The sequence below is a fragment of the Gavia stellata genome, chromosome 2 (genome assembly GCF_030936135.1).
Source record: "Gavia stellata isolate bGavSte3 chromosome 2, bGavSte3.hap2, whole genome shotgun sequence".
NCBI classification, from domain to species: domain Eukaryota; kingdom Metazoa; phylum Chordata; class Aves; order Gaviiformes; family Gaviidae; genus Gavia; species Gavia stellata.
In genome coordinates, this window is record NC_082595.1 from 88,796,629 (window position 1) to 88,823,786 (window position 27,158).

Here is a 27,158-nt window from a genome sequence, read left to right on the forward strand (position 1 = left end):
GCCACTTTCTCAAAAACTTCTTTTTAGCTGCGTATATCATCTGTGCCTTCATTTCTTTTTCCCAGACAACCACATTTCCTTGTATTTCATACAATAGGTGAAGGATATCTGTAATATCAGACAATGAATATCCAGTCTTTCAGAACGTTAGGGTCAGGTATGTTGAAATATGCTAGGAACAATCACATTTAAGAAGACGGGGAATTACATTTTTTTTCATGTTTATCTTATGTTTGTTTTCCTGCTATGACATCACCTAAGAAACAGTAGCATATATTTTTATATAGCTGAGACTGCAGCAGTACAGAGAATTATTTCACTAAAAAGCAAACTAATGACCTTTCTACCACACAAAAATTTATGGGGTTTTAATGCTTGTCTTCCTTTACTTTCTCTGCCATACAAATACATGAATTAGTGTATGACATCAAATGAGATTTTAAAGAAGACTATCAAGAAAGTTAGCATACTAGGATGAGGAAGGACTGTGGAAGAAAGGCAAAGGGGAACAAGAATAAAAGAGGAATGTGACTTTAACAATTAAGTTGATCTAATCTTCAACAAGAATGAAATAAATAGCCACTGAGTGTAATTAGAGAACAGAACTAAGTATTATTTTCCCTATGTGTTACCATGACACATTATATCCTGGTTTACAACACATCTTATAGATGTTTGAAACTACTGCATTTTGCCATGGATTTCTTAAACACAAATTCCATTTTAAGCAGTATGAGAGTACCTCACTTTGTTGTTATGTCTGGCTTGCACTACATTTATTCTTAAGGCAGTTCTTAAAACAGGGAAAAAAAAAGCATTAGAAAAATGAAAAAAATTAGAAAAATGGTGCCTCTTATAGTGAATGGCACGGTTTATTTGTGCATCTTTGGCGTTTCTTATCTCACTGTAACCATTAATAAAGTATTAGTAAAACCTTTGAAAAACTGAGCAAAATGTCAGTTTTAACGTGGCATTGAGTGTTTCCTGATGACAATATAGAGTAATCTGACACAACTCCAGCCATGGATGTTTGTGGCTGCCATAGTAAAATGACTGTCAGTCTGAAAAGGAAGGAAGCACATAGCAGTACTTCTGCTACATGAGCTAATTTAAGACTGTTAGTAAACTGTCCCTACATTTGCTTTAATGGCAGATATAGCTGGCTCACTGAAAAATAACTTTCCTAAGGCAATATTATAATGAAACCAGATGATTTGACATCCTTTGTTGAGAGGTGCTGAAAATGCTAGCTACATAAAAAAAATGTTTGGATTACAAATGCATGTATGCAAATTGCCAGCTGTGATTACTGACAAATAGAGGATATTCTTTGATCTGATTCTCAAAAAGGGTCCTTTACCTTTGCACAGCTGTCGTAGGGATTCTCCAGATGTGGACTCCAGGTGAGGGTTAAAGAATCTGAGCAACGATTTTCTTCTGAAACTTTGTCCCTTTTGAGGAAGTGGGTGAAAAAATAAATAGAGAAAGGTAGTATTCCCATAAAAGGCTGGGCAAGAGTTTCTTCCACACAGTGAATGAAAAATACTGCAGGCGTGATGCTGAAATTTTCAGTCAGTTCATATAGGCTTTTAGAAAGACAGGTAAAGTTTAGATACATGTACAGCTAAAAGTTTATTTAGCAGGGGGCTGTAGTGGTGACCTGTGTGGGAGGAGGTCAGAGCTACCATATGCCACTCACAAACAGCTTCCTCTGAAGCTGGTATAAAGAACCTCTCACATGCCAAAACTTCCACCAGCCAGAGAAGCATGTAGTGCCTCTGCTCAACGATATTTAAGAAAGTGACAACTGCTTTGGGGCAGAGATGCTTCCGGGAACATGCTGCTGGAGATGCTGCTGGAGGGACTGTTGGAGACACACTCTTGGAAAGAGGTCCTCCATGCCAAAGGGGCAGCACTTCTAAAGGGACTGTGGTCTGTGGGTAACCCATGCTGGAGTGAGAACACGGAGGGGTTGGCACCCTGTGAAAGACCTAATCTGTGGCAGGGGGATGTCTCTGAGCAACTGCAGCCCATGGATGACTCATGCTGTAGCACAAACACTAAGCAACAGAGTGACATGAAAACTTGAAGAAGCAAAAAGCAGGAGAGAAAATGAGTAAAATACTAAGTACAGCAGAGGAAAAAAAAAGAAGTAAAAAGAGAACGTATGACCCCAACCTCCTGTGCTGCCTCTCACCTCACCAGTGGAATTAAGATGGATGCAAGGAAGTTGAGCCTGTGGAGAGGGAAGGAAAGCTGTTTACTTAAGTGATTGTTTGATTGTTTGTGTCCTCTTTCTTCTTAACTCCTGAATCAGTCATCAGAGGTTTGTGTTAATTGGTAATAAATGAAATTAAACATAATTAGGTATAAAATCCCTGAGTCAAAACTGGTTTGTCCACAACAATATATTGAACCTTTTGCTATCACATGATTGTGATACTCACATTTGATCAAGTAGTCCTGACCAAGGCATGGATTAATGCCTAATCATACAGCAGAAGCTGTAGTTCTAGGCATATGACAGACATGTGTCTGGATGTGTGAGCAACCATCATCACCTAGTCAGTTGTAAAGTCATTAAACAATAAAAGCAAGGTTTGAATAAAATTGTGCTTGTATAGTAGAGCATTTGATAGAGAAAAAGCTATTAGTCCCAATAAAAGAGAACAAAAAAGAGCAGGCTAGGTCAGTTGAATTGACGTGGCAGACTGCATCTGGTCTGTAGGTTACGATCAGGAAGAACTGTGACTGTGAAACCCTTGAACTACAGTTTCTTCACTATCCTTCAACAAGAGCAGAACAATTTCCTGCCATGGTTAGAACTGTATGCATGAACAAGTTTCACAGAGCAACTGGGTGATACTGAGGTCCTTTTGAAAACTTAATCAAAAAAATCTCGTTTATTTAAACAAAGGCAGGTATATTAAATTCACTAAAAGGAAATGTTTTGTTTATACTATGTAAAGTATTTAACCATTTTAAAAACTTGAAAAATTTTTTTGCTTTTGTTTTGCCGTGTTGTGTAGTTATCATTCCAGGAGTATGTTAGTTTACCTCTGAACAATTCTTTCAATCTTGGATGCATTTTATAACTTTCTTAAGCTTTCAAGGCTAAAATCTTCTGCAACCATCTAACCTAGTGATTTAGAAAAAATTATGTGTTACTGTATCTTTACGACCTTGTCACTGCATATTAATAAAAAGAGCATGTATTGTACTGCTATTGCTTACTTGCATAAACTTAACTGTTATTCTCAGTAGCAATACAGAAAACTGGTAGAACATAATGTTACTGTAATCATAAATGAGAACTTCCAATGTTCTGCTAAAATGTGTTGCATATTTCATGCTAGATTTAAAATAGGATTGATTTCAGTTAGTGTTCTGTATCCATCTTGTCAACAAATGTTAACTTCAAGAGCACTTACCAGTACTTAAAACTACTGCACTTAAATAATTATGATTTTGAATAGAGCAAATGATGGTATAAGAAATAAGAAATGCATAAAGCTATCAATATGAAAATAAGTATACATAGGCTCCACACACCTTGTCTTTTACTTAGCAACCAGGGTAACTGAACAAGTGAGGTGTCTGTGTTTGTGTGTGTATGCGTGTACAGGTGTGCACATGAATAGATGGGAATATTGCTCTTTACTGTTACAGGCCAGCAAAGAAAATTAAACATAAGGATGTAAAATAAAATTAAATATAACTGTGATTCTGTTTACACTATTCTTAAAATAGGTTAGTAAGCCAGAAACATAATGTTCAAAAATTTGCCAGGAATAGTCTAAACACCCCCTTTCTTTTTTCTGTGCCATTCTGTCGTTCTAAATGGCAGACCAAATGGCAGGCAATTCTCATGGTGTTACTTATTCATATGTAGATGCAATGATCCGCTGAAACTAATTCTTGAAGAAACCAAACTGATCAAACAAAACTTTTGAACATGCCACTCACACAGAAAAATTGCTTATATTTGATGAGATTATTTTTAATGCACATTTATTTTATTATAGTGTAAAACATAGATGATATTGCACACAAATGATACTTCTATCATTTTTTCTATAAATATATATTTTTTTTAAAAAATGGCATATACTAGCTAACTGCAAAATGAAATATAGAATGAACAAGTTTGATAAACAAACAACATGCACAATACCAAGAAAGCCTGTTACAAAGAAGTCTTTATAAATAACAAAGCCAAAGGAAAAATAAACCCATGGGCTTCTAATGCATTTTATTATTTTGCTTTTTAAATGTTGCTTACAGTCTTTTAACTGTTCATGTATCACATCAGGTTTATGAATTCTCAGAAATTAATTATTGGTAAAAATAATTGTTATCATTATTATCACTTAGTGTTCTCCAACATGATAAATCAAATATTTGTATATTATTACATTGGGTTTATATCTGATTATCTACACCATAATATTTTTCTTGGCTTCTAATGAGAAACTTCTAAAGAGAAGTCAAAACTTTCATATTTAATAAGTAAAATAAGTGGTAACTATAGTATCCTGTCATTAAAGAGGGCAGCTGAAATACCCACTGATCCTCTCATGGCACTCATATAACTGTATATGGTCACAGCCCAAAACTGCAATCCAGCTAACAGCCATGAAAGCATTAGGCCATTCTTTGAGAATACAGGAGCAGAACAAGTAACAGGAACAAATACAATTGACCTCTGTCCTACGAGAAGCAATGAGCATTTTTAGTGATCTATTTATTTTTTAGATGATGACTGTCATTTGGATTCATGGCATATTTTTTTTTCTCTCCTTATGCAGCTGTTCCACGCACAAGTGATACGCAGTGTAGCTCAGTTCCAGAACCTAGGTATGGAAGGAGAATTGGTTCTGAGTTTTCAGCAGGCTCTGTTGTTCGATTTGAATGTAGTCCTGGCTATCTGCTACAAGGCTCAAAAGCTATCCGATGTCAATCTGTACCTAATGCCTTAGCTCAGTGGAATGACACAGTACCAAGCTGTGTAGGTAAGCAATTACATTTAAGTCATCTGTTCTGTCACACATGTCTCTGAATAAGAATTAAGGAACTGTTTCAGAAAATAGTATTTAACACATATATTCACTGTCCTTCGATTAATATCAGTCATGCCCAATTTAAAAGAGCAGTATTCCGTATGAAAAAGTAATTGAGTACCAACTGGCTGGTAGGCAGTATAGTGTTTCATATCATGACTTAGATTATATGAACAAACGTGATGCACATTTTCTTGAACATTCAGTATTTTCATGACTCATCTACAGCTTGAAATACAAGACAGAATTTAATTCTCCAGAAGTGAGTTTACCTGTTTTGTTACACAGTACTTGTTGTATATTTCTATCACACCTAGCTAATTTTCTTCAGTCTGTCAACAAACCTGCAGTGGGATAATGTTTAGCACTTTGAATCTTATTTTTTTTTTAATTTTGAAAGGTTTTCTTCTCTCCCTCCTTGGATTTATATCCAAAAGTCATTGTTATTCACAGGAATTTACTCTATAATTAATTAGTGTGTTCTAAAAATAAATGTAGGTGCCCTATTTTCTGTGTATTCTGGTTTTTTGTTTAGTTTAGTTCTGTTTTCTTGAACCTTAAAGAAGCAATTGCATATACAGTAAAAATATTTAATGTACCACACTGCTTTACAAGCTAGATCCAATATTGGAACTATCTTAGGCCATGGGTAAGTTCACATGATTTCTGTCAATTATGATTGTGTTTAGTATTGTGTCTTTACAGTTTTTTGTTACTCTCAGGTAAGACATGATTAGGCTGTGCTGCTAGGCTGTTCTAGGCTGCACACACTCAAACTGAAGTTCACTTCTGAATTGTTTATTCATGCAGGTTGTTCTTATGCTTGATATTGTTCATGTATTTTAGATAACATTGCTTTCTAAGTTCAGATCATTGCTTCACACCTATGTGTTTATGCTACAAAAGAGAATTATTATAATTAGCTTAGTAAAATTATTATTACTTTTCTGTTCTCTGAAGTGGTTTAGGTTTTGTAATAATTCATGATAATACTTTCTTTCAGTGCCATGCAGTGGGAACTTTACTGAGCGGAGAGGTACTATTCTTTCACCAGGTTACCCTGAACCCTATGGTAACAGCTTGAATTGTGTGTGGAAAATCATAGTGACTGAGGGATCAGGTATTCAGGCAAGTCTATATTCTGTCAAGCATGGAATATTAAGTACTTTGTTGTTCAGTTTAAAAAAGTAATTGTTTATTTCTCTAGAATTGTCAGAAAATAGCAATCAGTAAGATCATTTTTTGGGTACTTGAAATATTTGTGCTTTGTTTTTCTCAGTATTGTTCTATGGTTAGCTTTATTCTATGTTACTTTATTTTTACATGGGGGTATGAATGAGAAATGGTTAACAAGCTGCTTTTTCTTTTAACTGTGTAGAATATTGAAAGCAGGTCCTGATCCTTCAATCTGGTATGCAAATGCCAACCCTTTCTATCTGCTAGGATATCACAGAGGCACTTGAGAGGTCTGCAACTGTCTTGACTGTCCGCTCATTTACACTTCGAGTAATTATTTATTATCATGCAGCATATGTGCAAAATTCTTCTTACTTACCTAGTGTCATATTTTCTAAAAGTTAAGACAATGTAAAAAGTGAACGTTAATGTTTTATTTACATTTCTTCACTCAGGTGTTACTGATTGAATCTGCTTATTTATATTTTCTTTGGGGCATGATCTCTTTTTATTTTGTTGTTTCTAGAACATTTGAAAATACATATGGCTAGTTGGTTTAAAAAGTTCTGTGGTGGTGTTTTACAGATCCAAGTCATCAGCTTTGCCACTGAACATAACTGGGACTCTCTTGAAATATATGATGGTGGAGATATGACAGCACCGCGTCTTGGGAGCTTTTCAGGTGAGGATATGCCTCATTTAAACATACAGGTCTATATATAGGTGTGTGGGAGAACATGTCTTTGTTTGTTCACACATATACACAAGGAGTATATTTGTATTGCATCTTTCATGATATCATTATGAAACATTCTTATTTTGAGGAGATTTCAAGAGCTGTAAATGTGTCAATATTCATATTCAAAAAGCGATTTTCAGAACAAAATATGATACTAAAATATTTAGCTTTGATTAGTGGGATTTAGGTGATAATACTTTAAAAAAAATTTCTTTCTTTTATCTTACCTACCCCTCCCATAGAGAGGATATAGTGATATAAGTTGGTACTGACATTCAAGGAGCTTCCTTTGATAGCTTTGACTTAGTTTATCCTTGTTAGTCTCCGTTTCTCAGGAAAAAGATGAAGCATTCAGTATTCCTCCAAACTCACCAGACCTTGAAGAACAAAACAAATTACTACAACTGGGACATAACAAACCATATAATTTGTTGTTTCACATATACATCAGGCATATATATTTTTAATCCTTTTTTATAAGACAATTTTTATAGAAAAAGCATGTTCTATAAACCAAACCAAGGGAAAGAGATATCACATATAGCATTAAATCATAAATAACATCCCAGACTCATGAACTCTGTTACAAGCCTGATCTGATTCTGGTGTAGCTAAAACATTTTGTGGAATTTTGCCTCTCTGGTGACTTCACGAACATTTAAAGTATAGATCTCTATTGGATTATGTAAAGAAACGAATGATCAACTGAAAAAATGAACCCCGTATTATTTATTTGGATATTGAATTAAATAATTTGAAGTTGCAGCTCAAAATTTACATATTAAATTGTGTTGTGGGTTAGCCCTAGTAGGCAGCTTAGCCCCCCCAGCCACTTGCTCACTCCCACACAGTGGGATGGGGGAGAGAATCAGAAGGGTAAAAGTGAGACAACTCATGGGTTCAGATGTAAAAGGTAAAGCAAAAGCTGCAGGTGCAAGCAAAGCAAAATAAGGAATTCATTCACTGCTTCCCATCTGCCCGCAGGTGTTCAGCCATCTCCAGGAAAGCAGGGCTCCATCACGCATAACGGTTGCTTGGGAAGAGAAGTGCCATAACTGTCAACATCCCCCCCTTCCTCTTTGGTTCCCCAGCTTTTACTGCTGAGCATCACGTCATATGGTATGGGATATCCCTTTAGTCAGTTGGGGTCATCTGTCCTGACTGTGTCCCCTCCCAACTTCTTGCCCACCCACAGCCTACTCACTGGTGGGATGGTCTGAGAAGCAGAGGCCTTGACACTGTGTAAGCACTGCTCAGCAATAAGTAAACATCCCTGTGTTATCAACACTGTTTTGGTTACAAATCCAAAACACCACGCCAGCTACTATAAAGAAATCAACTCTACCCCAGCCAGATGCAGTACAAAAAGCTACAACATCTTATAATAAGGGCTAGTAACTATGCTGTATGTTAAATTGGCAATAAGGAAGAAAGAAATTATAAAAGGTAATCAGCTTTTGACAAGTGAGATATGTGGCAAAAATATTGGACCCATTGGATAGAGAACTGATGAAATGATCCATTTAACAATATTCCATTTAACAATACTCAAGACTCAAAACACTTTCTTATTCTATACAAATAGTGTGTCATCTTGCTTTAGCTTAAAAGCCTTCCTAATTTGCAGGGAAAATGAAAAAGACAGTTTTTTATATTGGAAATATTTCATTGGAGATAGAGTAGCACAGCTGTATTGTGGATTTATCCCTTTTGTATGATGAATGTCAGACTTAAATGAAGAATTATTTTGTGTCTGGAAAAGGCCTAATGAAGAATATTTAAACATGACATGAAATCTGCTGTTCTCAAAACTGAACCAGTAATGTGACACTGAAACTGAATTCCAGGCATAATTTCATCAGTGGTAAAATTCAGCAGGTATCATTTCTTTCTTACTAAATCTTGTATAATACCATTGTCTTCTGATTCACTCTCTGTGAATTCATCTGTCTTCTAAATAAGCATTCAAGGTGCACAGATGTACAACTAATTACTGAGAACTTACTAAACTGTGCTGCTAAACTATGTCACAGAGTTGATTTGGAAAGGTGAATTCACTGGAGTCTGTTTCTTAAGGAAGACTTTACAAAATAGGTAGCTATACCACTTCCTTGTGTCAGGGCACAGCATGGGCTCGCTGCTTTCTGGGGTCAGGGTGCCAGGAGCGACGGGGACTCTCTGGGGCAGCAGGGCAGGGCCTGGCAGCCAGGGCCCATGTCACCGCCTCAGCCAGGAGCAGGGCAGCTGGGGGGCACCAGGGCAGGCCCAGTCCCAACCATTAGGCATCTCTCTGGGGACTGGGACAGGCTGAGCCTGGGCTGGGACGTGGGCCCGTGGGTGGACCCAGCTTGGCGGGGCCCATGGCTGAGTAGGGCAGGGCTGTGGAAGCTCGAGACGGGCCCTGCTGTGGCACCACTGGGGCAGAAGCTGATGGCATCAGGGGCTGAAAGGGGGTCCTGGGCCATGGGCAGGGTGGGTGCAGGCTCCAGAGCGCTGGGCAGGGCCAGGAAGGGCTGTCTGCTATAGAGCAATCTGGGCCTTACATATTGTCTTGTACTTTTTGGATTAATACTGTGGGTCATCTTTTATGGCAGAAGTATCAGGGCATTTTTCTTCTTTTTATGCTATAGTAAAGCTTGTGATGTGAGGATGCTATTTTCGGGGAAAGTGATAGGGGCTTCATAAACAAAGCTATAACAAAAATTCCTGAGACCATGTGTTAACAGACATAAAGATATCTTGTACTGCTGTCTTCCTGGTGGCAGAATACATGAATTTTTGTACAGCCATCTTGGAAAGAACCTGCTGTGCTTAGGACTCATGTGTTGCATGCCAAGAGGGATTCTCTCCAAGCGTGCTCTTGTGGCGTGCAACAGAATAGTAACCAGTTAGTTTCCTGCGTCTAATATTGATAGGTGATGCCTTTTGGTGGGAAAACTTATTCTTTCTAAGACCAGGTTTTCCAGATGACACTAAATAGTGTCAAAAGACAATCAGAGTAATTTGAAAACTCAGAATTATTTTTCCTGACAGTATTACTCCTTGATCAAAGTATTGCTTGTGGCTCATAAGGAATTAAAAATTACATTGCCTTTAAAAGACAACCATCAAAATAATTTCTCAGTCTTTTACAACAGTTGCTGTACTCATAAGGCTCATAAGGAATTAAAAATTACATTGCCTTTAAAAGACAACCATCAAAATAATTTCTCAGTCTTTTACAACAGTTGCTGTACCATTTACAGAATATATGTAGGTATAGGAGATTTTTGATTTACGAATGAAGCTTAGTTGCCTTAACAAATGCTTGAATGAAACAGGATCATTAATGAGAGACAGAGTTAATTCTTTTCATATTATCACTGATCAATTTTATGATGAGTATACATGTTTCCAGGTTTACATAATAAAGTTATACCTGGAATATTTTAATAAAATTAAGGGGCTCTTTGCACAGATTGACTCTGAATTCTCTCATTTGGGAAGGTCACAGCTTTTACAAACAGAGTAGAATTTTACTTGCTATACTCGGAAGGAAAAAAAAAAAGAAAAGCCATAACTGGAATTGATTTTTCTCCTGCAGAGGAACTATACTTCATTTTTCATCTGGAATAGTAATTTAAGTTCCCTGTTTTTCAATAGTCATCCTGCTTTCCAAAAGGAGGTGAATTTATTTAAAAATATAATGTTAAATAAAAAAAAGAGTTTCATTAAATGATAATCAGGTTATATGCATGTTAAGTTTACCAAGTGTGTGATCTTCCATGCTTGTCCTTAACAGCTGTAGTCTCATATTTTCCACTTCCTCAAACCAATATGGGCAGCTTCCTCCAAAGAATATTTTTCTCTTCTAAAGCCTGCATTTATTATAAGACTACAAAATTGTCAACTGAATTTAGAGATACTCTGTTCTTATAGCGCAGTAATGGCAGTTCCTACGTGAAGCCTATCCATTAAGCCAAAAATGCAAGAAGACTTATAAAACTTGGATAACTGTCAGGCATCCCACGAGTATTTCTAAATACGCTGTGTTGCCAATTGTGTCACATAATGGATTTATAACAGAGTGGAAATTCCTTGGATGAAAGAACAGAAAGGCTTTCATTGATATGCCAAAGTGAAGTCTATCCTGGACTCCTTAGTGAAGGTTATAGACATAGTAGCTGAGTGAGAGGATATTCTTGACAAAAATGTTGCTTTTTTCTGAGTATTAAGTCTGAAATTAAGTGAGAGGTCATTTTACTTAATATACAGAAATTAACAAAAAAGTGGAAACATGCCAAAAAAAGCGGCAGTATTTTAGAATGGCTAGTTTGGGTCTGGTGCTTCACTTGGCTAAGGTATATTCAAACTGAAAAAAAAAGATACTAAATATAGCTACAGCTCTGTCTAAAATTGGAAATGCAGATAACACCTGACATTCTTTTATATACATATATGTATTTAAATATGGATATATATGTTTAGAGACATATACAGAGAGAGTATACAAATACAGTAGTCATTGAGATGGACATCTGGAGAATCTACTCTTATGATGACAGTTAAATTTAGAAATAAAATAGGTAAGAATGTGATCCATGCTCTATGTGCTAATCCAAGAAAGGTCTAAAATGACCATTAATCTCCATCCTTGGTCTATAAATTTCTTAGATATTGAGACAGCCTTTCACACATGCAGTGTAGCGATCATCTCTGGAATGAGATACATTTCTCTTGATTGTCATTGCTAATGCTTGAAAGGGATGGTGGACATAATTTTCCACAATAATAACATAGTTAAACATTAATTGAAGTAGAAAACTTGTCCTCATTCCCTTGTAAGCCTTTAGGGAGGTGTCGTGTTAAACGGCAAAGCAATTTGGCGGAAAATAAACCCCCTTGCATTCCAGCTTGTCCTCAGATATCAGAGGCAAATGAAACCACTCCCAGTGCAACTTGTACCTGTTGCCTGTTGTCTTCTCCATATGGCTCCCTGTGAAGAGAGCCTCCATCCTCTTTGTAGCTGTCCTTTAAGTACTGGAATACTGTGATGAGGTCCCCCTCTGAGCCTTCTCTTCTCCAGGGAGAGCCAACCTAACTCCTTCAACTTTTCCAAATAGGGCAGGTTCTCCAGCCCTTTGATCATCTTCATGGTCCTTGTCTGGACCCTCTGCAGTCTGTCCGTGTCTTTCTTGATCTGTGGGGACCAGAACTGGACACAGTACTCCAGGTGTGGCCTGACAAGCGCTGAGTAGAGTGGGATGATCATATCTCTATCTCTGCAAGTTGTGCTCTGGATGTAGCCCAGGAACCTATTTGCCTTTGTTGCTGCAGTAGTTCACTGCTGACTTGTGTCAATATGTTCAGCTTGTTGTCCACTAGGACCCCCAGGTCCCTTTCAGCAAGGCTGCTTCCCAGCCACACAGATCTTAGCCTGTATGGGGCTTTTTGGTTATTTCGACCCAGGTGCAGGACTTTGCACTTGTCTTTGTTAAACTTCTTACTGTTCTTGTTGGTCCATGCTTTCAGTCTGTCCAGGTCTCTCTGTAAGATGGCTAACATGTCAACCTCACCACCCAATTTAGTGTAATCAGCAAACTTGCTGAGGGTGCTTTCAATCCCATCATCCAGCTGATTTATGAAGATGTTGAAACAGTGTGGGGACCAGTGTTGATCCCTGGGGGACCTCACTTGTGACAGGCTGCCAGCCTGAACTATGCCATTGAATGTGGCAATTATGAGAATTAAGAACTCCAGCCTCATTTATTTCTCATAGTACAATAGGATATAATTCCTCATCTTATTGAATATCACCCTCTAAGGAATTAAAAGACTGGTGTTAAATGTTAGCAGATCCTACAAAGGAACAGAACTGCCAGAGGAGCAATTTTGTTCAATGAACAGTATAATCATTCTGAGTCAACATCCTCATTCTTACAGAACAGACACCTTAAACATCCTTAAATGTATTTCAAATTCCATATGGATAGCGTGAAAAGTCCTCCCTCCAGGAAGATGTTTCACTATTTTCTGTATTCCATGGCAAGTATTGTGTGATGTGAATGCTCTGTACTGTCTGTGAATTTCTGTACTTGGAGCTTTCATTTCAGACAGTAAAATCTTCCTTAAAGGTTAGCTTGTCATCTTTTAACTCCTCACCATTTATCTCAAGATTTTGCCTAATACAGTCTTTGATTTAAAAGTATTTACCATTTCCTAGTTTAGACTGTAGACTTATGAATATAATTCTTTCCAGCATTTATTTTTAAGCCCGAGTTTCAAGCTCATACCTAGGGTGCTCACAGTTACGATAGAAACAGCAAATGCTGCACAGGAAATGAAAATATTTCTAATGCAACCACTGTTGAAGTTCATTAGTTACTTGATACTGTCTTTGAGGGTAATTATAGAAATGGATGTAATCTTTAGCCTCAGTAGATGTTCCATGTAGATGTAGATGTAGAATGTGAGTTACACAGTAGTCACGTGGTGACAAAGAAAATGTTGTGTCAGACTTAGCAATGCTAGTGACAAAGAATGTGTCCAGGGTTAGTGATAAGTTTGTTGTGTAGCTCACACTGAAGTCAGTGGCACACAATTTGTTATAGTTATTTGAATTAGATAAAGCTAGTATAACTTTTTTTTTTTTTTTTTTAATATGTTGCACCTGCTTCTTCATTTCCTATGATACCCTCAGAATTAGGGTAAGTGTTGAAATATTGTTTCAGGAAGAAGATGTGGAGTGGACACTGAGAAAAAAACCTGGACTGCTCTGTTCTCTATTGCAGGTCTTTATACGTGTGAAAAAAGTCAAATGGCAGTTGAGCTTGATCACATAATCAAATCCTTTACTTATGTGATTTTTTTTATTTACACCTCTTTTTTTCTAGACAAGTCAATAAAGTTTCATCTTAACATGATGAGGTCTTGTTTGATTGTACTTACACAGCCTCTTAGTACCATGACTTGTAATCAAAATTTTCTTGCAGCTTCAGGAGAAAACAAAGCAGAAAATAGCAGAATGTTTGAGATTTCCATGCACATGATGAGAAGAAAATGAGCCTGTCTGATTCAGTCTTGGTTATGTCTTTTCAGTATAAACTCTGATGTATCAGCATGCTACAGTTTATTCCATAACTTTTACTTTTCCAGGTACAACTGTGCCAGCACTGTTGAATAGCACTTCCAATCAACTCTACCTGCATTTTCACTCTGACATTAGTGTGGCAGCAGCCGGTTTTCACCTGGAATACAAAAGTAAGACTGCTTGCTTTTTTGAAACTTTCTCAGGAAAAGCATGCGTATGGAAAGGGAAAGAGAGGGTTTATATTTTTCTTTTGATTTTTTGTTTTTTTTTTCCTTCCTGACTACCAAAGTCTACTCGGCATGAACCTGATATAAGTGATACATATTAAACTGAAATTTTAAATGAAGCAATATTTGAAATTGCTGAAAACCAGCTTTCACAAATTAGCAGTATATAACAAAACAACCTGGCAATTGAGAACAACATTTTTAAAACGTGGGGTTTAATTATGCTGTGTGGGGTTCTTCAACTTATTTCAGCTTAGTTCTGAAATTTAGGTAGCAAAAAAAAGTAAGAGTTAGTGTCACTGCTTGGAAATAGATAAAACCAGAAGAAGTAACACATTTTTTTTCTATTTATACATGTATATAATTGGTTCTTGCTGTTATTTCCTTTCTTTCAAATTCTTTTCCCTCAACAAATTGCTGTAATTGCAAAAAAAATATTATCATCCCAGAGCTACAAGAAAACACTACAGTTATCTTGGTAAATCACTGGTGGCATGAGCAGAATAACCTAAGAAGGTTAATGGCAAATTCTGCAATATATCAACTTTTTATAGGTTTTGTGAGCATCTTGGTTCTAAAATACAAAGATTTGGTGTTATAAACATCAGTGGATTACCTCACATAATCACATTTAATTCAAACATGCATGTTTGTATTATTACCTCTCTCAAAAACTTTAAATACTATAGAGTATAGTAAATTCAGCACATGTGCTTGCATAGTACATATGCATGTACATATGCATAGTACATATACATATGCATTGCATAGTACACCTAAATGAATAAATAGATAGATGATATTTAATAAAATCTATTTAGGATTGAGATTAAAAATTGTATAGAATATAAATATGTACAGAATTTTGAAAGACCAGATTTTCAGCTCATAACAAATATTTTAAAATAAACATAATCCACAGAACAGTATTATGTTTTTATTTAGTTTCCTGTTTATTTCAAACATATATATGCAAACATGTTGTAGGTTTTCTGAATAGAATCATTCTAACTGTGATGTAGAATGAGAATATGGTTATTACTTCTGAAGGAATTTTTTTAGAATCTTCTATTTTGATGAAGTTCTCTTTTTTTGCCTGGGGAACCCTCCTTCCCAATTGGTCAGCCTGTTTTCCTCCCCAAGCCTTTCCCCTTAACCTGAAGTGATAGTAGAATTTCATATGAAGTGTAAAGAAGTATAAATTTATTCCAGCAAGTCGCTGTACAATGAACATTTTGAAGTTAAATTTTTATCTTTTACTGTATCAGTTTTATTATCAGTGTGAGTCCTGAAAGCAAAGTGTTTGGGAACATGCAAGATCTCTTGGATTTATGATTTTTTTTGTCTCCTAATTGCCAGTCCCACAACTGTGCTCTGTTAAAGCATCTATTGACTTCAGTGGTTCCAATATTTCAATTCCAGGATTTTTCAGAAGTGCAACTCAGTACAGGTCAAGGTAGCAACATTCAGCATTCAGAGCTTAGTTAACTATTCTGTTGATAGTCTGGCAGGAAAGAATAATTTCCTCTCTTATGTGGCTATATGGTCTCCGTAGGGCTAGCAGGAGTACAGTACATCTGTGTGTGTCTCTGAATACAGAAACTGAGCAAATCCCCACAGGAAGAATTTACTGTTTTATATTGAGCAGTCACCTTTTAGATCAAGAAAGAAGCAGAGAAGGAAATACTTTTCCATGTAACAAGATACAGATATTGCTAGTGTTTGATTATGAATTCTGAAGCCTGTGATCATTCGGTCACATATTGTTTGAAGCAGCACTGGAAAAATAAATACCTTTCGTTCAGAAGTCAGTCTAAAATTTAGAATGAAAATGTCCTAGTGTTGAGGGGTTGTCTTACTAAAGCAAACACAAAAATGTTTCATGTCTGGGAAAAAACATTCAACATGAAATGCTGTGTTAGAACATCAAGTACTTTTGATAAAAGGAAAGAAAAAGGAGGGCTAGATTCATAGTCTTTCTAAATAAAATGCTTTGCAGCTGTAACATTCAGTTATAAGAGGCCTCAGTTCAATTCCTTCATCTTCTTGCAGAAATTTGAACCTCTGAGTAGTCATAGTGAGGGTCCTTGATATCTACTTTTAAGGCTGTTCTACTTAATAAGACTAACTGAGCAGTTGTAGCATTCTAATTACCAGGAAAAACGGTCAATCATTCAAGTTCAGCTTGTATTTAAACATTTTGTAAAAAGTAGTGGAGCACTAAGATGAGATGTATAAAGAACAAACCAGTTATGAGGCCAGAGACCTATGTTTGATGTGTTCATTTAGACAGAGCTGGACTTGGATGTATGAAGGATGTAGGCAATTGGTCATGATACTTCAGTGGGTACATAGTTTTCATTTCTTGTTCAAATATGTGTTTTAAAAGTTTATAGTATGGAATTATAGAAGAGAGCTTAGGAGCTTGTCTCCTTTGCTGAAATTCTCTGTATATCTCCGTGGTAAGAATATTCCTCCAAGTAGCAACAATGTGGGTTGAAGTCATTGCAGGTAACAAAGACCTTCTCTCTTACTTTTTCTAAGATGTCAGTAGCTGCTTTGCAGGAATCCACTCTGTTGTCTTCTTTCAGTTTGTCTTCATTGAGGACAGAGGAAAAGCAATGGATTCTGGATGCTGCAGTAAGAAAGGCCTTCCTCCTCATTCATCGATTCTGCTCGTTATTGTAGCGCTTCTCTTTTATTTTATGTAGTCACAACAAAAGGAAATACAGTGATGTATGGAAAAAAATAGGATTTCAAAGATGAATGGCGGATTTCCAGAAAGATTTATATTACATCCGTTTTGTTTCCTGATCAGAAAACAAGCTGAAGGGACACACTAGATTAGAGAGAGGAAGAGAGAGCACAAAATTGCTGGGAAATATTGTCGATAAGTAAGAGCTACTATCAGTATAGATTCATTTAAAAAAACAACATAGTTATGCCAGTTTATATGAGCTGAAGAACTGTCCCTTAGTTTTCTAAATTAAAAGAAAAAAAAAATAATAAATGACAATAATATAATCATTCAAGCAAACCAGTATTAATATGTATTTATGTATTTTAAAAATGTCCAGGATAGCACTTCAGCAATGTAAATACAGAGGATTAGGTATTTAATAGTGTTTTACCTATGGATATATAGAAAGTTCATAGAGAAGAAAGACTCCAAAGATAAATTTTAGATAGTCTCAGAGTACTAAAATTGTTGGGCACACTTTTTACTTAATTTTCAACTAGGTCATTTTGTTGTTCTTTAAAGTATTTTGCTATAGAAATTTGGTGGGTCTTCTGTGACCCTGATTAAAATTGAATAATGGATTTATTGGAAGTATTTAATTTATAGCTATGCTTATTTTAGTATTTGAGTAATTCTTTTATGAATCCAAATGCCATTCTCTATAGTTCCTGCTCTTTCGTGGAAGGAGTATGGATTTGTTTATTAAGTTGTTTTCCTGAGCAATCAATTGCCGTCAGTCAAAACTAACAATAAAAATTCACGGTTGTTCTGATTTTTCATTGTATTTCAGGGATATGTATAGAGATCATGACTTAATTTTATTTTCTAGAACAATAAACCAAAATACCGAACTTCATAGCTACCTACATCCCTCACAGTATACAGTCTTAGAGTTCTTTTCTCCTGGTATATGTACATAGTTCCCAGTTAGCATTAATTGAAATTATATGTATGCATCAGAGGACACTGGATCCTTTAATATGGTTTTAGATATAAGTATTTTGGAAAGAGAAAAAGCTATTTGTCTTTGAAATTGAGAAAGCTGTAATGCTTTGCATAAGGCAAAAATTTTTCAAATCCTCTTTTCACATTTCACATTGTATTGCATCTTTTTTTCTTTTTTTTTTGCTTTCTTTTAATTTCGGAACCAAGCTTAGTGCTTAATCCTAAAACATTTCAAGAAAATTATTTAAGTAAATGAGCTTTGTTTTAAATCTTTTGAGGATGAATAGAAAAAATTACATGAACAGGAAGTGCAATTAAAGTTGCTGTGTATTCATTGTTCCTTGATTAACAAGTATCATAAATTATTAGAACTAAAACTCCTAAAACCTTTCCTTATGCAAACACCCAGTAGGTAAGAGAGTGTTAGTCCTGGAACAGTGAAGGGATGGCCTTACACTTTAATAGCATTTCTTCTCTAGTGAGAAGACCTTTAGGCAGTACAGTGAAGGCAATTAGCTTTCCAACTACGGGTATTACCAGAAAAATGCCAATTCGTAGTAAGAAACTGCTGATCACATCAAGTCCAGATAACTTCGGATCTTGCATCAGCAGGCTACAACAGGGGTAGAAGAGACAAAGTGGACCTAATAGTGTTTCATCTAGCCTTATCTTCTTCATACATTTCAAACTGGAGTAGTAGGTAACACTGCTCAAAACCACCCATACCGGAATCCTGCAGACCCCTGCTGTCATTATATGAAAAAAGTCTTCATAACGATATTAGGAAAGGAGGATCACTTAGAAACACTCCCTTCATCCCAGAAGAAATTCCAAGGAGCAAGGAGCAACAGATGAGAGTGTCCTTAAGTCATTACTAAATTATTTATCAATATAAGTAATTTCTCTAGAATAGAAATTGTACATCACCTTAGTACTTTAGAACAAATGGATGAGAGTTTCTACTTAAAAAGATATTTTGACCAGTGTAAATGTTAAAAGCATGCCTGGTTTTACATCAGTACATTAGGGAAAACAGCTTTATTTCAGTAAAATATATCTAGTTTGCTATCATTTAATCACATATCTTATATCCCATACTGTATATTGCTGTTTTAAAGTAACATTATAAATACCTTAAAAAAGCTTCAGCTACTACTTGTCTAGACTGACGACAGCTTATTTTAATCCTAAGTATTTCAAGATAATTTAAAAAATTGAATAAGTATTGTTTTATTTCTTGAAATTTTGTCTTCCTTTTAGCAATGTGTCTTTCTCTTTCCCTCTCCATTTGTGGGTTCTTTCTATGTATGTCTTTATTTTCATGGGAAGAATCTGGGCAGTCTGCTTCTGCAAACCTAAGTTTCTGTCTGACCTAGGCAGTGCACATGTTCCCCTTGTAGCCTTCAAAAACACACAGGTCTTTGGGTGATTAATATAATTTTGTCATTTAATTTAGGATGTTTTTGTATTTGGCATCAGGATTATAGGTATGAGTTGGTGGTCCAGGTTGAGTGGTCATACTCAATTTATATGTTACAGTCAAATTGATGACTGAGATGAGGTTTTTTTCTTTTGTTTCTTTGGGTTTGTCATGGTTTAGCCCCAGCCAGCAACTAAGTACCACACAGCCTCTCGCTCACTCCCCCTCAGTGGGGTGGGGGAGAGAACTGGAAAGGTAAAAGTGAGAAAACTCGTGGGTTGAGATAACAACAATTTAATAGGTAAAGCAAAAGCCGTGCACGCAGCAAAGCAAACAAGGAATTCATTCATTACTTCCCATGGGCAGGCAGGTGTTCAGCCATCTCCGGGAAAGCAGGGATACATCATGCCTAACGGTTACTTGGGAAGACAAATGCCATCACTCGGTACATCCCCCACTTCCTTCTTCTTCCCCCAGCTTTATATACTGAGCATGACATCATATGGTATGGAATATCCCTTTGGTCAGTTGGGGTCAGCTGTCCCAGCTGTATCCCCTCCCAACCTCTTGTGTGCCCCCAGCCTACTTGCTGGTGGGGTAGTGTGAGAAACAGAAAAGGCCTTGACTCTGTGTAAGCCCTGCTCAGCAGTAACTAAAACAATCCTGTATTGTCAACATCATTTTCAGCGCAAATCCAAAACACAGCCCCATACTAGCTACTATGAAGAAAATTAACTCTATCCCAGCCAAAACCAGCACAGGGTTTTGTTTTGTTTTGTTTCATTTTGTTTTGTTTTGTTTTGTTTTAAAGTCAGATACATGAACTCACTCAAAATAAAAGAAATAATGTCAGTGCCTCAGAAAAATTTCATTGTGGTCATAACATAATTGTAAGTATTGTTGAGAACCACTGTGTGGTGTTGTTTCTTGCTATTGCAGAAGGGTTGTAGGTGTTAAACTGGTTGCAGTAACCTATGATGAGAAACAAAGCAGTAAAAATATGCAACAGATAATTGTAGAAAAGACAGGAATTAATCATTTAAACTAATCCTTCATATGCATGGGCTTTTTTCCCCCAAGCTGTGGTAGAATAAATAATTATTTTCACAGCTGCCAGCAAGTCCAATCAAAATGTGCTTTGTTGCCTTTCTAATATGTACAACAGTAGGAAGAATAAATATTCCTGCTATTTGATTGAATTCCTTTTAATCTTAATGAACAAAGGAAACAACTGTCCAAACGTCATGGTTTAGAAATGTGCCTGTTTAATTCAATTGCATTTGTGGGCACTGATCTTTCAAGTTTGGTCTTAAAATCTCATTTATTAATTCAGTAGTTGTTTCAAAATTTTCTTTACTATACAAACAAATAAAAAAAAGTCTGGACATAATGAGTGTTTGCTCATACAGCATGCTGCCTGAACCTCTCAGTTGAAGTCAGGCTTGTTTTAGTAAGAACTGAGTATATGATGAATATAGACATGTAGGTTTAGGCCACAAATGTCTGTAAGTGTATGTGTGAATATATCCAAATGCAGTGATTAGAATTAAAATATTTCAGTAAAAGTCCTGTTTTACGCAACCAATATTTTAATAGTGTCTTCTAGCCTTATTGAATTAGGATATATGGCACAAATCAGCATCATTTGTAAGCTTTTGTTTTACTGCTATACCAAAATCATGTCATATGTGTGAGAACATAAGCTTACTTTTAATTACTGTCTCCTTTTTTGAAGCTTCCCTATTGCATGTTTTCAAGTGCTAAAGGTTCTCAGGAGCTGAAATAATAGACTCACTGGTGAGGGGGCTAGAGAACAATAACTATCTTTTGTAATATTTCTCTATCATAAAAATCTCTAATAAATTCAAAGATAAAAATCAGACTAGCAGAGAAGATATTGTATTCTTCTAAGTAGGATATTGTTTTTTGTAGGTGCAGATTAAGATCTTTCATACAATTCAATCTTTAGTGAGGCTCTTCAGTGCAGCCATCTTTTCTTTTTCCCTGTATTAAAGCAGGTGTGAATCATAAATTTGCCATTTTTAATTCAGCAGGTCCTGATCCTATCAGTATGTCTATACAACTTACTAGCTGTTGACATGAATCTGACCCCTCTTGTAATTCATTGAGATAAATGTATTTTTTAGTTTGGTGTCTGAAGCATGCAGTTTTGGAAGGGACAGCTTGGGTTTTGATATACACCATCATCAAAATGGAAAGAATAATTCACTCCAGCTTGATGTTTGTAATATGATAAAGAACAATATGTTTTAGTTAGCCACATAAGGGTGGAAGTGAGGAACTCAAAAAAGAAAGCCTGATGACTTTTGGTCAATCTGTCAAGAAATTCTTGTGTTGTTCAGTTTGCAGCTTTCTGAAATGGACACTAATGGGCATCCACACTGTCAGATATGCCAGCAAGGATTTTCTTTCTGCCAGGAATGGCAGTGATGTTTGGACAGAATTTGAGGTAATTGTAGGCATGTATATAATTATGGAAGTGAGGCAGATTTGTCTTATGCCACAGCGGTGCCAAGAAAGTATTTAGCAGGCACTAAGTGGAAGAAGGTCAGGGAGAGAGTTATCATTCTTGACATTGATCTGTTCTCTCTTGTACTGCATAGTAGAAGCTGGGGTCTGAAGAGCATGCACTGAACAACCCTTGTCCTTTTTTGATTGCTTGTACTTGACGTTTAACATGTTTTCCCTTTATTACTGACTGTTCACATCCAATATAGTTTAATGCATTTCAGAGTTTCTGAATATTTAAGTAAGTTCTCTAGTTTGTCCCTGGATACCAGAATTTATTTGCTTTCTCTCAGGCATTCCTTAGATTTTATGACCAGTTCTAACTAAACTAGTTATCTAACTAAATTAGGCTAGTATTATGTAATGATCAGAATGATGAGGGTGAGCATTCACAATAATATTTGACTCTGTTTTCAACTTTCTCTTTGCTTTTGGGGAGGTAATATTGCTTCTTAACGTCAGGTATATAAAATAAAGTCAATTATGAGTGGGTTTTGCATAGTGTTTTGTGATATTCTGATAGAATATTCTATATTATAAATTGTATCATCATACCATAAAAGTAGTATATACAAAGTATTATACAAAGTATTATACAAAGTATAAGCAGCTAAGCAGACAGAAAAAGTTTTTACCAGTTATTAGAATCTGTTAAAGATAAAATACCATATCTAACAGTTCCACAGAAAATGACTTTGAAGATTTTCTTTTGATCATAGTCTATTTAAATTCTGTATGCTATTTAACTAATGATAGAGCTATATTACAAGCACATTATTAGTATTGCTATGCAGTCACTGTTATGAAACTGCTCCTGTGACTCAGAAAAATCTGCAGAAGTAACTTTATTCATACAGATCTAAGACTGCAGGGCTGTAACTCTCAACAGACAGGAATGCTGAGTTCAACCAAAATATAAATTTCTTGAAGACAGGAACTGAGAATTCAGCAAGTACATTGCTATCTATAAGCAATTTAGTCACAATATCTTTGTTAGGTCCTTATTTATTTAATAACGGTGAGTTTGGAGCAGATTTTTTTAAATTTTATTTTCTATTCAAGAGTGGGAAGGGTAAGGAAATGCAGAAATAAGGCTTGGTTCACTTAAGTGGTGTCTGAACACTGGATTCTCAAATTAGTAAATAATAGTCTGTATACTGTAGTTTGAATTATTGAAGTAAGATGTTACCCTTCACTTAATGCTGGAGCAAACAGTTTGTGTGGATGAAGATCACAGCTATTTAGTACCTATACTCAAAGAAATTTTCCAGAAATGGATACATTTATGGTATTGCAGAATATAGAATGGTTGACCAAAAGAATGTTACTAGGAAACTGCAACAAAACCAAAACTGTTGAAGTTAATGATGATATCCTCATGCCTTTTTGGAACATTGCAGTTCCACATAATGACCACACATGAAGTCCCTATGGCCACATGAAGTCACCATAACATCATTTGAAAGTTGATGATATTGGTAGAACACCAAAATTTGTAAATTCTGTGGTGGAAATTGCTGAAAATATTTAAAGTACGTTTAGATATTTTCCTAAATTATGCATTCCAGTACACAAACGAGTTACTTCAGGGAGAACCTGTAGCTTGCAACTATTAAATAATTCTTTATGTGCTAATTAGAAAATATTTAGTTTAATAACTCTTGCATCAGTTGTTACGAAGACTGCACTTCATACCTTGATAGCTGTCACTCAGCATTAGAATGGCTTGCATTATCACTGTTCATTCCTGAAAAAAGTGAAATGAAGTAAAACTCAAGAGCACAGGACGTAGAAAGAATGTACAGGATTATGGAAGATATTTCCAGGAAAGAAAAAAAATGGTGCAGCAATCACAATTTCAGGTGAAAGTATAAAAGATATTTCAAACTTCTGTGTGCTTCATTAGGAAAAATATATTTACTTCAACTAAACCTTGAGCTGCAAAAACCTGACTGGAAGCAGGTGAAGTGGGAAACACAAAATTCTTATGTGTGTATTTAAGATTTGTAAGGCATTTATATTTGAGTGATGAAAAGCAGATACATAAAGGTTTAGGGCATAAAGTTAAAACCCTGTCTGTATCTAAATGTGCAAACAGCATTATCTGCAGGAAGGTTGTATTTCCATAGAAAGACTAGGGTCTCAGTGAATAATATCAGATATTGTTTTATGATGAACCATCTGGAACAACAGACTCCAAATTGTCAGATATCAGAGTAAAGCCAAATATCATGTAATTTCTGTACTAAACACTCTGTCAAGTTGCCCTTACTGTCACCAAAGGGGTTAGATTTCGTAAGAAGACAGTGAGAGTTGTAGCATTGAGTCAGTTATTTTTTCATACAAGTAAACTGAAGGACACATAGCATCACATTCAGGAAAGTATTATTTTTGTCTTATTTTTACAGAATTTTGTGCTAATAAATTCTAAAGATCTGTTCTCACACATTGTGAAAATAATTTCCGTTCTATGTTAATAAAATATAGCAGTTGTATATTTATGTTTCAGTAGTAACTTTTTCTAATTAATACATGACTTCATGATTAAAATTATACATTCTAGATTGATTTTTGACTTCAAAAAAAGTTTTTAATTTTATAAGGGGAATGAGATTCTGTCGTCAGACCATTGTTACAGGACATCTTGAGAAAAAAGGGTTAAAAGTAAGAAAGAAAAATGTAGAGAAGATCCTTTGTAACAACTGCACCCGGTACTTAGTCATATTAGAGATAAAGACTATCTTCACTGACTGTCTGCTGATAAAGATTGTCTTCACTGACTCTCTGTTAACTAGCAATAATGATTAGCACAAGGGCGAATTGTAGAAAAATAGAATAGACTGCCAACATAGTGCCCTAGAGTTAACTTGTCTCATTATAAACTCATTTTAATACTAAAAAACACACCTCCTAGCTAGAGAAACCCCAACCTAATATAGCCCCCTACTCTCTGAGCATGCGTGGTGAATTAAAAGAGAACTGTAACTTTAAGATGAAGTAAGAAAAGTATTAACCAATAGTTAATTAAGGGGTAGCACCAGTAGGCGTAACTAACTTTGTTAACTGTTTTAAATACCTGTCATGATTTTAACCTTGTGTGCAAGCTTTGTGGAGAAATCCCCTTGCACCCGGCGCCGCAATAAACATGCCTGCTTTATAACTCTTTGTGAGTTGTGAAGTTCGTTTCCTCGTGTCACCATAAACTAACAAACTAATTCTTCTCGTCCTTCTGTTTGCAAATAAAATCTTAAAAGCATAGTATTATTGAATCTAATCAGCAGTTTCTCAACTGTCTTGTTCATTTGGATCATTTTAGCTTAGATAGCAGAGTTGATATTTAATTTTCAGTTGTACTGACTAACAAACTCCTTCGATAAACACACAAGGAAAAAAAAAAGAAAAAGTATATGCACTTGGAAAAAAAGCAGAAGCTAGTACTTCAGGTTGCCAAATTTAGGTGAATGCATTTGAGAAATTACTAATCATGGAGAATCTGTAAAATTAATCTTCTGTTTACTAACACCTGGCTTAAAAATAGTTAAGAACAAACTGTCCTGTCACACCTATGCAAAGATTTAGTTTTGGGTTAGGAGTACTACATTTCAGATGTCTGAACTTCATTATAGTCAATGGAGTTGTCTAAACATAACGAAAGAACACCCTTGGCCTTTAGTTGCTATTCCAAAAGGCTCTACCACCTAACCTCAGTACTGTTCATCTATTGTTGAAAAGAGAGAATATGCATAAAGTGTATTCCCTATTTCTCCTCCATTTCCTTCACTAGGATAAGAAAGAAAAAAAAAAGAAGGAAAAAAAAGGGCTGTTTAATATACTAGAATTATCATACTGCTTGAAGACAATGAAATGGCATAGTATGTGATAGCCACATGACATAGTAATTGATACAGTCACAGTATATAATTTTTGTGTTTCAGTCATACTATTTGTATTCTGCAGATCAGTTCTGAAAAATTCTGTGTTTCAAATAAAATTTCAGTTTAATGTTGAAATAAATTTTTAATTAATGTTCTCTTAAAAAACCCAATGCTGTGGAAAGAATTCATTAGAACGGAGAATATAAATGAAGAGCTGTTGTCCACTTATCTATGTTTTTTCAATCTTTGTGTTTACTTTCCTCAGCTGTAGGCCTTGCTGCCTGTCCAGAACCAGTAATTCCTAGCAATGGGATCAAATCAGGAGATAGATATATGGTGAATGATGTATTGTCATTTCAGTGTGAGCCAGGATATACATTACAGGTATTTCTTTCTTTCTTTTTTCTTTGAATTATACACTGTGGAATAATTGCAACAAAATGGCAATAGACCCACCCAAAACCTATTTTAATGAAGACTCTGTAATGTGTCCATAGAGGTGATTTAAGTAGAGCCTATGTGAATACTCCTACATTATAAAGCTGTGAATGTGTAGCATGTCTGGCCCTCAGTAAATCTGGGCTGGCAAATCTTGTCTTAGATTAACATATCATCGAGCAGTGAAATACTAGGAAATAAAATGGTTAAAATGTATTCTTTAGAAAATTATTATAGTACTATGCTTATTGAAACTGTACTGTGTTTTTCCATTTTTGGAAGTGTTTCCTCTAGGTGAAATTTTAACCACAGTGGTAGAAATACATCACGGGATTTCGTATTCTGCTCAGAAATTGTAGAATTTAGTTTCTAAAGCAAATTTTTTTCGTGATAAATCTACTCTTAAAAATCTTTCAAGGAAAGAAATATTACAAATTAGTTCACAGATTGGGGATGTTCACTGTTCACATACTGGTTTAGTTTCCCATGGAAGACAAGTTATTGAGCTGCTGTTTGTAAATGTCACAGCACTATGTAAATCTAAGACTGAAAGCTTTTCTCTTCCATCATTAGTTCCTCTAATTCATTTACATGTATTCCATCACTGGTGCGATACATTGAAAATATCTGAGTTCAGAAACTTTTGGGTGGTAATAGGTCCCACTCAAGACAATGTAAAAGCATATCACTGTATCAGAGAAAGCAAAGCATCACAACATCTGCTCCAGAGAAGGTTGAAGTCATGGCTCCATGACTGTTGTTTGCCAGTTCAGTGCTCTTTCAGCATGTATAGAATCACAGAATCACTAAGGTTGGAAAAGACCTGTAAGATCATCAAGTCCAACCAGGAAAAAAAAAAAAAAAACCCAAACAAAAAAACAAAACACAAAACACACCACAACCCACACCAAAACAACCCACCCACACCACACAGCACCAT

The 27,158-nt window shown here is 35.7% G+C and overlaps 1 protein-coding gene across 1 annotated transcript in view; it reads left to right on the forward strand.

Annotated features, from left to right (window-relative positions):
- The window catches only part of CSMD1 (CUB and Sushi multiple domains 1), a 1,256,706-nt gene that overhangs the window by 1,060,662 nt on the left and 168,886 nt on the right, over positions 1–27,158 (forward strand). Inside the window, exons 34-38 of the mRNA XM_059835885.1 lie at positions 4,809–5,012; positions 6,064–6,188; positions 6,822–6,918; positions 14,110–14,214; positions 26,046–26,164. Of these exons, the coding sequence (XP_059691868.1) occupies positions 4,809–5,012; positions 6,064–6,188; positions 6,822–6,918; positions 14,110–14,214; positions 26,046–26,164 (650 nt within the window). The remainder of the gene's footprint in view (positions 1–4,808; positions 5,013–6,063; positions 6,189–6,821; positions 6,919–14,109; positions 14,215–26,045; positions 26,165–27,158) is intronic.